Below are 13,783 nucleotides of genomic sequence, written 5' to 3'. Positions count from 1 at the left end.
TAAGACAAAACATTTTTTTTCATTTTTTTAATTGTCTTTGTCATAATTAACCTTGGCCACCATCTACGATCCAAAAAGATATTATATTGGTGAAATCTATAACAAAATTGGAATCTTTCAGCTACACTACATTTTGGATCGTAGGTTGCGGCCATGGTGTTTCTTAAGCTTTTAGGTCTGAAAAATGCACAAAATCATCATATTTGGAAAAAATGTCTAAAATGGGCTTACTTTGGAGAATTTTATGTACTCTTTTGAAAAGAACTTTTGAAATAGATCATTTTACGAACCAAATTTAGACCTTTTTGATGTTTTATGATAAAGTTGATATTTTAGGCCATTTTGTGCCATAAGCAATCCTTTGATCTTTGTGAATAACCAAATAAAACCGGTCAAGGGAATCTAATAATAACAAGATAGTTTTTAAAAAAAAAGTAAAAAACACTTTTATTAGTGTACACAAATATAAAAAGTATTAACAAACTACATTAAAAATAAACAATACTGTAATGCTGCATTATAAACAAGACAACAAAGAAAAAACATGAGATAGTCTGTAAGTCACTGTTGTTTACAATTTCAACAATCTCAAGTTTTAAATTAAAATATTTTTAGCATTTCCAAAATTTTAAGCATGACCTGACTTTATCGTCTTTGTTTAATAAATAATTAAACATGGCATTATAATTGAAGCCTTTGATTGGGAACCATCCTATTGCAGTTCAAATTTATGATATTAAGAGTCAAATCAATCCAATGCCATTTAATGATTGTGGTTTGATAAAAGTCCAGTGACAAATATTTCATGCACATATTCACTGAGTTGTCATTTTAGATATTGCCACTTGTCTTAACCTTTCCTCCAACACATCAACAAGTTATACATCATATACTTTCTATTCCTCTCCTTCTGAAGCTCTACTATCATTTACTTTTCTTGTTGAATCCTACAAAATAATAAAAAAAAACATCTGTAGATAAAAAGTAATGTCTAAGAACGTGTAACCTTCTACTAACATTACCGAAATTTCTGATATTAACTTATTCCACTGAACTATGCCACTTGCAATCTTTATCCTTTCCTTCATAAAGAGTCTTTCCCTTTTCTCAATAATGACTCCAAAGTCTGGATTTGAAATTCAGTGGTTGTCATTGACATTGTGGTATATCATATTTTTTTTTCATTCACTGCTTTGAACATAAGTCAGGCCTTTGGTTGTCCTAGCTTGTTTTAGTTGATTGACATTTAACTTTTGTGACCTTTTATAGCTCACCCTGCGGCATGGGTTTTTCTCATTGTTGAAGGCAGTATGTCAGCCTACAGTTGTTAACTCCTGCATCAATTTGTCTCTGGTGGAGAGTTGTCTCATCGACAATAATACAACATTTTTTTTTTTTTTATATATATATATCATATATGTAGGTACAGATATTATAATTACTGCTGGATTTATTTATTTTTACTACTAATATAGACAAGTTTATTTATGGGTCTTAATTCAATTTCACGTTTTTTGCTATATTTAGTTTAAACATATTTATTTATAGTAAATTGGGAAACAAGTTTTGCAACTTATATTAATCCCTTTCCACTTTGCGGGTGCGAGTTCTGCCTTGTAGCTGCATTAGCCTACTCTTTTTCGAAATCTACAAGGGTGTCTTTAACGTGCAAGAGATATAGCTATCTCTTAACACAGGTCAGCCATTTATCGTCTCCTTCCGATGGACTATCATCGTTTCCTCAAGACCATACTCGCAAATGGTGTCGAGGGAGAGCCGAAAATTTAGTTCCTGAAATTTTCATCCCAAACGAGAATGGAACCAGGAACCTTTGTGTTAGTAGTCTGATGCTATATTTATTTTTTACATACTGTGAAAGTACTTTAATTCGTGGGTATCAATTTTCGTGGTTTGAGCAATATTTAGAAGTTTGTGGGTTTTTAAATTCGTGGATTTTGGATTTCTAATTAAAAAAAACAAAAATTAAAGCCTTTAGAAATGAAGTTTACAAATAGTCTGGATTGAAGGAAATTGCAAGGTAAACATTGATTTCGACATTGGCCTGTGTAAATCGTCGTGATAACACTAACTAAACCATGATAAAGTGATCAACAATTTAAAGACCATCAAAGGTGTTTAATAGGCCATAAACATGTCACCTTAAGAAAACAGTAACATTAACAAATGCTATATAAGTATCTTGAATTGTCAAATAATTCTTATCAAAATCAGGAACATATACTGTTCCCAGTCAAAATTAAGCCCAGCATGAAATAATAAACTATGCGATATCAAATGAACAATATATCATACTAGTATATCAATACCGGAAATCTGACTTTCATCGATCAAAAATATTTTTTATGAGAATTAAATGATCAAAAGTTGTACAGTTTAGGTTATTAAAGATTAAATGGGTATAATTCTGCATGCGGTTTGTAGTTCTGTAACTGCTATTAAAGTATTCTCAGATTTGGCTTTATTCAATATATTCTCTAGATCATATCAGTAGTCAAACCTACCGATGGGGATCTTTCCTTGTCCATGTTGTCTTGATTTGCACAATGGTTGTTTTATTTCGTTGGACACTTTAATAAATTCGTGGATAAAGTCATCCACGAAAATTGGTACCCACGAATATAAGTACATTCGCAGTATATCAACTTGACCAACTATCTACTTAATTATAAAATGCACAACCTATTCTTTATTGTCATTTCATTTATACCCTTGCTACTTCATTAATAAAAACAAAAATAAATTGGAATTCATAAAAGAAATACAATGTTTTAGATAAGACTGTATTCTTAAGCTTCTGAAATTATAGGTCAATGTGCTCTTAGACCTTCAGCCATTCTTTAAAGTTTAAGTCAACCAATTGGCCATTTCAGAATCTAAAGCATCATGTGTTATTTCATTGTTCGTACCCCAAAGTGAAAATAACGTTTCGTCATTGGTTGAATTTTCATTGTTCATAACCTTTTAAACCAATCAAAACGCTTTGGCGTACGCTATTGAAAATATTACCCAGGATGCATTAGATTCTGAAACGGCCAATTACAGATGACAACCTGAATAACAAATGAATCACTTTTTACTTTTTTCAGAAATTTTGCTGGAGATATCAATGGTCTTTGTGATGTTTTCTTTGAAAGCAATGTCATCTTAGGACTGGTGTTTTGACTGACAAACTTTGAATCAAATAGTCCTGAAATACAAATAAACAGACTAACATAATGCAGTAGTCATTGTTCTATTGACATACAATATAGCAGGTCATTTTTGCAGGGTATAAATTTTCGCTTATTTTAGCGGATAGTACAAAATCGCAAAAATAAATTCCTCCAATTTAAAAGTGCACATGCAAAGGTATTGATAAAGGTTTTGAATACGGTATGCCAAAATAATAACTGCCAAAATATTTTGTATACCTTATTTAATGAATATTATGAAATTTCACACCCGCCATAATAACCTGCTGTACGGAAGTAAACAAAATATACTTTTCTTTAATTCCATGTTGAAACTTTATGCAAGTATTAAGAAATCAAGGTTCCAATTCCACGGCAAGGTTCACTTTATGAAAAATTTCTCAATTTACCTGAATTAATTCATGATATGTTTTTTGAATATCAAAAACACGTCAATTTATACATGTCAACATGTATAATTATTTGGTGTGTTAAAAACAGAGCTAGGTAAAAAAAAACAATTTGACAATATCTATGATTAATCAAACAAGGTAAAACACAGATCAGAATGAACGTTTATGTTTAACAAAAATAGCATGATAAGTCTGCTAACTATTTGTCAAGGGATTTGCTCATTATATAGGTCACATGGTAACTTGTAATTGGTCACATCATAGTACTTTGAACATTTGTTTCATTGACAATCTCACTTCATCTGCTTATATTTAAACCAATATAAGTAGTGGTTAAGAATATGAAACAGTCAATTGAAGTCACAGAGAATAAACTTAAATAAAATACTAACCACCAGTTCTTCCATTTTTTATCTTGTTAATTGGAGATCCAAAAGCAAAGGTTTCAATTTCAGGTATGATATGTCCTGCAAGTTGTTTGTTATTCATTCTTGCAAAGGTTTCAATTTCAGGTTTGATATGTCCTAAACGTTGTTTGTTATTCATTCTTTTGAACGGATATCTGAAAATCAAATTGTATTACATCAGAAATATCCTTCATAAAGCCATGTTTAATTAAGAAAGATGAAACCATTTAGTGTCTGTAATACAAATAGTCATTACCCAATTGTAGTTTCAGAACTAAATGTATTCATGGATAGTTTTTTTTAAAGCATACACCAAAACATTGCAAAAACTACAATTCCCAAAATGAGTCATTTGATTTAATTTGAGTCAACAAAATTAGCAGTAGTTATGTCTTAACATTAGGAACATTTTTATGTTAGACAGATATGTTTTATAATAGTTTACATGCTTTTAGCATGTATAGACAGGCATGCATGTTTATTGACCAAATTGTTTTAAATCAAATACTATAATACCACGCATATCCATAATATTTACCAACATGTTGATTTATTTGTAGGTTTTTGTATGATCATTCTTGCTTTGTATATGAGTTGTATCTACTGTTTCACCCAAACTCAACAATGGGTGGAACTTGTCATTGAAAGACACTTAATGGAAAGTGAGGTTTTAAAAAACAATTTCTTTAGATAAAACTTGTTTAGCACAAAATGTTTGTAAGTTTCTCCTTATTAATTCAAGTTTTTTAAGATTGTTGCCAAAAAAATATAAATAAATAGGATAAATTAGTCATCTAAAATATTTAAGGACAAAATAACACATACAGATTCTTGAAACAATTTTAGCAGCAACGGACAAGTGATCCTGAACATGTACGCACCTCCCCAATCCCTCTATAACCACACCATATTAACATCATTTACATTCATAAAAATCTTGCAATAATTTTTAAATTTACAATAGTTTATACTGCTTCATATATGTCATACCTGGCTATTTTAAGTTGAATGGGTTGTCTCGGATATTTACCAACCATGGAAGAAAAAGTGAAGACTAGATTTGTAACACTCATCAGCAATTCTGCATTTTTCTCTGACCACTCACTAAAGATATACTGAAACAGGAATGCTACAAACCACAGAACAAATGATCCCAGATCAACAAACCCTAATCTGAAAGGACAAGATATGTACATATAAATACAGAACTAAGCATATGTATTATGATAAATATTGAGTGATATTACAAGGCATTAAAATTAATAGGTATATTAGTAAATTATCAATTTTGTGTACTGTGGATTCATTCATTTTCGTGGATTAAGGAAAACTTACATGTTTGTGGATATTGGATTTCATGGTTTTGCCCAAGTCTGCATACAAGCTACAGAAACTTTGTTATTCATTTACAATCGAATTTCATGGTTGGCCTGTTCCCATGAAATACACAAAAATTGGTATCCCACGAATAAAAATGAATGAAAAAGTTGAGAAATAGAAAAATATTAAATATTCACAAAACAAGTTTCATTATTCTACATTGGCTAGAGATATAGTGGGAGACTTGAGATATCACAAGACCATGCCATATTTTTGCACCTGTCCCAAGTCAGGAGCCTCTGGCCTTTGTTAGTCTTTTTTTTTTTTTTTAGTTCATTTATGTTATGAGAGTTTATTGTGACGTCCATTTTCACTGAACTGGTATAAATTTTATTTAGGGGACAGTTGGAGATTACCTACAGGTGCAGAATTTTCACAGTGCTTTGAAGAACCATTGGTGGTCTTCATCTGTTATCTGCTCTTTGGTTTGGTTGTTTTCTCTTTGACATATTTCCCATTTCCATTCTCAATTTTATTCTATACCCTCCCAAGTAATGTTGTGTCGTCTGTACTATTGAATATCTGTTTGTCTTTTATTTTTTTAGCCATGGCATTGTCAGTTTATTTTCGATTTATGAGTTTGACTGTCCCTTTGGTATCTATTGCCCCTCTTTTATATACATTGTACATGTTACAAGCCAGGAAAGTTGACAATGTTTAACATGTTTATTACTATTACTTCAGCATTTATGTTTATTTTGGTTACTGTTACTTCAGCATTCATGTCTATTTTGATTTTGGTTGAAGGTTTTCTTCCTATAAATTACAGTTGGTAAAGAGCAAAAATAAATTTAACCATGTGTGACAAACTAACAATTTTGTATTTTTTTGCAGAGTATAGTCCATAAACCTTAACTCATGCCTATTTTAAAGTCTTAATGAATAATCCTACCATACTAGTATTTAAAAGGCTATCTTATATAAAAATCAACTTACATATACTTTTGTTTCATTAAAATTCTTTTTGATATCAAATCAGCTATACATCCTATGACTATGGTTAGTTGCATCACTGTACAGTTCATTAGACTTCTGCCAAGGAATGTCAGAGGTGGTATATCTATATTACTTAGTAGTTCTGTATAGTCACTTGTTATTTCTTGGAGCCAACTACTTACTTGCTTTATTGGAATATTATCAAACAAAGAAGGATAACTCTGTAAAACTATCATCAGAAGTAATGCCAAAACAGATACCATCTTGATCATGTAGAAAGTAAGACATCTCTGATTTCCGTGGATCTGAGGAATAAAAAGCCATACTACATTAAGGAACCTCTTCAACATGTTTAAACAGTAAATATACAGAAAATCCAAGATGTAGAAAGTTGGGTGCCTCTGATTTCCCTGGATCTGCGGAATAAATAATCCATACTATGAAAAGGAAAGCCTTTAAACAGTATAAAATATACAGAAAATCCCAAAAAAAACAACAGGCAAATCATAAACATTTCTATGCAAAGTCATAGCACAACATAACTAATTATAAGTAGTTTTGCTTTTATAATGCTCTGTTGTCACAGCTAAGAGTTGTGTACATTTGAAGGTAATTGAAAAACTGAAATATAAATCTGTTAATTATTACTCATGTTACTTGAATCTTCATATCTGTATACGTACACCACCATTTTTTTTTGTATTTTCATTTTTATAAATGTTTTGTGTGACCAAAAGTGTTTACATATTCATTTATGATAAACACAATCAAAGTGACAAAGGTCAGAAGCAGATACTATATGTTGAAGACCCTTAGCTGTGACTTGTAATTGTCCACATTTCTGCTCAACAGTCAATGTAAAATGTATACTGTAAACCAACTTATTTTTGCAGATACTTTGTTTCGCCTTTAGTCCTTTCTAGACCATTTTGCTGCAATTTAATTTCGCGATTCTCAAATTTTTTTGATGAAGTTAAGTACTCAAAAATCAAAATTTTACATATTCCCTGCAATTTATATTTGCATTATTTTTCTACTCGCAAAAGTCGCGAAAATAAATCGCTCACAAAATTAGTTGGTTTACAGTAGTTGTCTCAATTGCAATCATATTTTATTTCCCTAATTCTTGATAATGATCTTCATTTATATAAATGGAGGGATAAAAAAATAAATCACTACACTCAAACTCACTATTTGAAATTATTTAATAAACAAGGCAAGGTAGCTTTGATTCCTGTTGTTATAATCAGGATAGGCAAGAGTTATAAAACTCATAATTGTTGAAACGGGTTTTTTTTAGAAATGCTCCTTAAAACTTTCAGATATAAGCTCTAAATTAAGATAGGTTAAAAACCAAAAAGACACATTTTATCATTGTATATGTCCCTTGGATCTTTAAATTTCATGAAAATTATAAATTCAATGTATTTTCTTACAATTGGTATATTTTTTTCTTGTTCTTCCTCTTTATGATTATTCCTCTCCATATATTCAGCCGCCTTTTGTTGATGATACTGCATGACTTTCCTTGATAGCAAATGATCTTGTTTCTCTATTTCTCTATCTACCATCAATTGACAATTCACACATGTACCATAACTTTGCTCAATGTTTTCTTTGTGGATCATAAATTCATTATCATAATCATCCTACAATTAATTATTTTGTAAAATCTATGTATAAACACTTATAACATGTACAAATATTAATTTTACATCATTCTTTAAATGGTCTTGGCGGCGAAATATCTGTTTCTTTAGCCTTTTTACTTTTTTGAGCGTCACTGATGAGTCTTTTGTAGATGAAATGTGTGCATGGTGTGTACAAAATTTTAAGCCAGTTATATTTGATTGTGATTTTTTTTTTTACAAGAACAGACTTGGGTTGTAAGGTAATTGAAAAATTAACCTTATTTTTTAAATGATCTAAAAATACATTTTAATAAATCAATGTATAAAAATGTATTTACTTAGAACATGCAGTATGGATGTAATATTATCTAGTCAATAATTTCAAGAATGCAAAAAAATTTACAGCTTAATCAGGCTTTTTTATTCATGCAATATCTAATAAATTTTTCAATTTGGTTTATAGAAGCAGTAAAATTAGAACATGTATGAATACCGTACATGCCATACAGTCATATCCAATGTATTCAAGTTGATTTTGTTAAAAAGAACAGAAAGATTACAAAACGATTATAAGAATGTGTGTTTTAAAAATGTAATATTGTATTGCCGACACAAAATGGCTTTCTAATATTGTTTTAGAGAGCAATATACACGTATCTTGCATGTAAAAAACACTCTTGTATATATATTTAAAAAAAGGAGCAGGGGAATGCAGCCAAAAGGTAGCACTCGCACCACCAAAGTGGAAAGGGGTTAAAACAGTTGTATTAACTTGTTTTGAAATCCACTAATGTACTACAAACATTGACAAATAAATGTGTTTAAACAAATATTGTTTTCATTACCCAATTTAAAGGACTGAATCCAGCCAAAAGTTTGACTTTAAGATGATTATTCCCGTGACATTTGACACAAAACTGTCGCCCCATATTACTTGCTGTAAGGAATTCTGCCTGCTGACAACCTACTATATTGTTGACAGAACTGTCATACATAGCTGGTATCTCTTTGTTGTAATCACCATCCTGAAAAAACCAAAACAAATTTCATTTTACTATCAACATGATCAAATATTGACATCATTTTACTTTTAAAGAATGAACCACATGCTGAACACATGAACAACCTTCTATTCTAAAAGTCAAATTAAAGATTGCATGAATACACACTTAAATGAGTCGATTTATTGACTTGCAAGCCAATAATACATAAGCAATGTTCTTCAGTTTATTTCAATGAAATTTAATCCAGTTTGACTGCTTTAAGTGAAAAAATCATTTCTAAATTGTGCTTGAATAAATGTCTGAAATGACAATAAATCATATTTTATTTTTTTGTCTTATAAATTCTGAGCTTATAAACCTAGAACATGTAGAGTGCTTAATATATTCCCTTGATAACTAATTTTCTAATTCCAATACTACAATTTTTATCAACCATAGTAAATCAATGATACAAGGCCTTTAAGGTAAAATCAAGCTGTAATAACAAGGCTTGGTTATTCCAGGCATGTGATATATGATATGAGCATGATGAGAGTAAATGAGACACTTGGGAATTACTTGGAATCTTGCGCAGTGACTCAATACAAGCTCTGATCATCATCTCTTACAATGAATTGAAATACATTGTGATATATGTCTGAGCAAAGGAGATGTAGAGAAGCAGTTATAACATCCTTTGGTTATTGCAGAAATATATTTTCTGTATAACATAGGTTTACTATGCATGATTGGTTAACTATGACATGTATGAACTGCTATATCTTTGCAAAGTTTAGTTTACATAAAGAAAATTATAATATCAATAAAATTTGTGAAAATTTTTAACAAAAATAAAGTTTGTATATTGTCCTTTTGCAATGCTTTGAAACATGTAACATACAGATGTTATTACAGTATTTTGATGAACGACATGTTTGTTATTTATCTCTAATAACATATTCAAGTTAGACCCTTGACTGGTTATAGGTCTGATCATGCTTGTTGTCAAATATTTACCTCATTGAATCCATTATACTGGTCACACTTAGAACAGTCCCAGCTATTCTTCACACCATATTGTACAGTGGAATCCATATTACAAAACCAACAATTCACCGACACTGGAAACATCTTCCTAAAATAATTATATACAGAAACATCTTAATGAACATGATGAAGAAAAAGTTGTCCAAACTACAATTTAAACTTTTTTTGTTATGTACATTAATATTGATCAATTCCATGAATTCACTGTTTTTCAGGTGTTAGTTGAGTCCTGTAAATTCAGAAATTATTGCGTGCATTTTTTATTGCAATTTTGTCATTTTAGACTCAAATGCGATTTTAGTTTTTACGATTTTGAGAAAAATCCTGTTAAATTCATATAAAACATTTCAAATGCGAGCTTATATTATTGCATTTACAACTCTGTCGTATTTTTCGCAATAATAATAACCTCGCATTAATTTCTGAATTTACAGTATCAGTCATAATTGAGAGTCAACATCTTCCTAGTTAATATCTTTAATTATAAGGATGATTGATGCCTGAAATGTATATATACACAGTACATTAGTAAATGATTAGTTATCATGGTTATGTATGTACTGGTACATTCCTTCGTTATCCAGAGCACCCACCCAGTTAATAAGCCTTGTACCGGTGCATTACGTTTGCGCGCATTACCATTACATTTGCACGCAAAAATCATTACGTTTGCGCACAGCTTTTGATTACATTTGCGCGCATTTTTTTGACAGGTAAACTCAGGTAAAATATAGGTAGTAATACTTATTTATTTATTAATGTGTTCAATTATTTACAAGTATCAGTACCCTGTCTGTTAGTCTAAGTCTCTATTTTAAAAGAATTCAATCAGTAATTTTTCAGGAAAAAAAACCAGGTTATAATAATATTTATTTATTTATTAATTTCTACAATTATTTCCAAGTATCCGTACCTGTTCCGTTAGTATAAGCCTCATTAGGCAGGAAACAAAAAGAGATAAATCGCATAATTTTTTTCGATTTTCAGATTCAATTCAACAAGTCAAAAGTGTATGCAAAATTTTTAAGAAAATCTACGACATAGCCCATTTATTGTAACTTGAACTTAGACTATAACGGAGTTTATGCTTGGTTTTAGAATTCAATCTGAACAATATATAATTTGAATTAACAAACTATTTTCAAAATTAATAATTGATAGTCATATCCGTTATGAAAATACAAAAACAATATAGTCATTTATAATCTAATATCTATTAATATCTAATATATTTTATTTTATATTTTTACCTGAGATTACCTGTAAAATGAATGCGCGCAAATGTAATCAAAAGCTGCGCGCAAACGTAAAACATTTTAATCCTCAAATGCGCGCAAACGTAGTGCGCCCCCTTGTACACTCCTTTTCTGGATTAATGGAGATGTGTCACTAACGTATTTACAACAATATGTACAAGGACAATTCCCATTCCAACACAAAGGGAGTGCTAGGACACCGGGAAGTCTGTTATTATGGTGAGAGAAACTAAAGAACTCTTAGAAAAACAATTTTAGAGACACATTTCACAAAATCTTGAGGATGAAACCCTACAAAACTGATAATTTTATGAAATAAAAATTTGTTGTGAATGTATTCACACAATGGCGTCCCAGAAAAAAATTAAAATAGCCTTGCCAGACGTCATAATTATTTGGACTAGACTGCACCGTACACAAATACTGTAGCATATTAATCTATTGCAATAAAAAATCATAATATCTAATAAAATTTGTAGATTTAGCTAACTTAGTCCTTATATTTGTATAAAGTAACATTCATTATAGTGGAAAATTGTTTTTTAAGGTTGATTAAGCTACATTTAATAATTGCTCGCCGGTCCGTTTCTGTGATTACCAAAAGATGAACGGTTCTATATATTGGTATGTTATCATTTTAAACGCTTCAAATTTATGAAATTATATTCGTACATCAATGTTTTTGATACACCAATAACAAAAACTGAAATATATTGAATGTTTACATTTTGTAATTATTCAAAATTATATCAGAAACGTAAACTTAATTATAAAATAATGAACCTGTTAAGAGGAGAGAATACTCGCATAACTTTTTCGAATTGGAACATAAAACAACGGAATGTCACTCTTGCATACATATGGCACATCACTAGAATTAATTAACTGCGCAATCGTGCTCCACCTTCAATGATGATTCTAAATTATAAATATAACCAAAAGTTGTTAATCTATAGATAGTCAAGACTAATGAAAGCTAACCCACTGTAAAAATATTTCTTTGCAATTTTTTAAAACTTCCTCAGGAAAATGATCGATACACTTGACTTTCAAAGCTCAAAATTAACGTTTTTACACAATATTTGAATAAAGTAGTTTAAGATTATTCGCTTCTCAAAGTGTAAGACGCAATAAAAATCGAATGCTTGAACCATCCTACCGAAATACAGATTTAATTAAGTTCTGAACATTTCGACATTTCTTCGTATATTTATATGAAAATCTGTTTTAACCAAATCACAAGTACAACAATGTACATGTTAAGATCAGACTATAAAATACCTAGGCTATTTCCCGATATGGTCAGGTAAAATTGCTAAATACTGTCATTAAATGTATATTTTTGACACATGATGATGACAGAAGTTTATATGGACATTTTGGTATAAACAATTCCATAATGTCTGTTCCTACACAAAGTACATAATCATTGTATATTTTGTCTATGAACATGATCAAGGATATCCATTTTTCAAGACAACTGTGTTGTCACTGTACATTGCTACATGTAGTAAATGTAGAAAATTAGTGCCAGTGTTATTCATTTTACCAAAGATTTTTATATTACCTTAATCTAAAACAAACGACCAACAGAGTCAGTAATACCGACACTGCACCAATACATATAGAAACTTGATAAGTTGTTCGATCCATGCTGTCGGCAAACTGGGGATTGTAAGTAAGGGGGAAAGATATCAGAATGACGATGATTTTGTATCTCTATTAGGAAATACCTCCATTAGAGGAGCACTTCGTTACGAATCTGTTTTCCATGTTTACCAATCCTCTCATAACATTTACTTTCTCAATTTACAGACTTAAATGGAGATTCAAGCAATAGAAATAGATTAAAAGCTTCAGAAACACAGACGATAAAAAATCTATCAATCCAAATAAACGGGCAACAATAGTAAAACAGAGGAAAACTACGACACAACAGAAACACAACATTAAACATGTTAAAAGGTCACACACACAGAAACGAACTATAATATAACAATGGCCATGCTCCTGACTTGGTACAGGACATTTTAAATAAGAAAAATGGAGGGGTAAACCAGGTTGTGTGGCATGCCAAACCTCCCTCTTTTATGGCAATGTTAAATATAGGCAGTGTCTGAGCGTATCCGCGTGCGGGTACAAATAGTAAAATTGCTGTTCGTAGGCTACGCGTATCCACATCTGGTTTTATAATAAAATGCCATCGGATTGGTAATAAAACGTGAAATATATACAGAATTTGTCGCAATTTGTGAATAAACTGATTAAAACTACTTAGAAGTTTTATTAATATTTATAGTATATAGGTAAGTAAACAGTTTTTATTTCAGTTCATAAATTTTTAACATTCTTAAAACGGAAAAGTCTAGAGTGACATATATGTGGGGAAGAAATTTCATAGGTATCATGAACTAGAACAGTCGATTAATTTTATACAATTAAAGTTGAACAGAATACATTTTTCATGTATTCATGAAGGCAAAAAAAAATCTAAACAAATTCGATAGGAAAAAGACCTAATACAAGGTATTTGTTTAAA

The 13,783-nt window shown here is 30.3% G+C and overlaps 1 protein-coding gene across 1 annotated transcript; it reads right to left on the bottom strand.

Annotated features, from left to right (window-relative positions):
- Window positions 1–506: 506 nt before the first annotated feature.
- Window positions 507–12,921, bottom strand: LOC134693059 (uncharacterized). The gene is made up of 9 exons (XM_063553760.1): window positions 12,812–12,921; window positions 9,959–10,076; window positions 8,804–8,983; window positions 7,764–7,976; window positions 6,328–6,632; window positions 5,002–5,184; window positions 3,997–4,166; window positions 3,099–3,208; window positions 507–947 (listed from the first exon to the last, which is right to left on the bottom strand). Exons 1-9 carry the CDS (start codon window positions 12,895–12,897, stop codon window positions 897–899), a joined length of 1,416 nt encoding a protein of 471 aa, XP_063409830.1. The 5' UTR covers window positions 12,898–12,921; the 3' UTR covers window positions 507–896.
- Between the last annotated feature and the right edge of the window lie 862 nt (window positions 12,922–13,783).

The sequence above is a fragment of the Mytilus trossulus genome, chromosome 12 (genome assembly GCF_036588685.1).
Source record: "Mytilus trossulus isolate FHL-02 chromosome 12, PNRI_Mtr1.1.1.hap1, whole genome shotgun sequence".
Classification (NCBI taxonomy): domain Eukaryota; kingdom Metazoa; phylum Mollusca; class Bivalvia; order Mytilida; family Mytilidae; genus Mytilus; species Mytilus trossulus.
The sequence above is the reverse complement of the archived record's forward strand: the minus strand, read 5'-3'. Positions and strand labels throughout refer to the sequence as shown.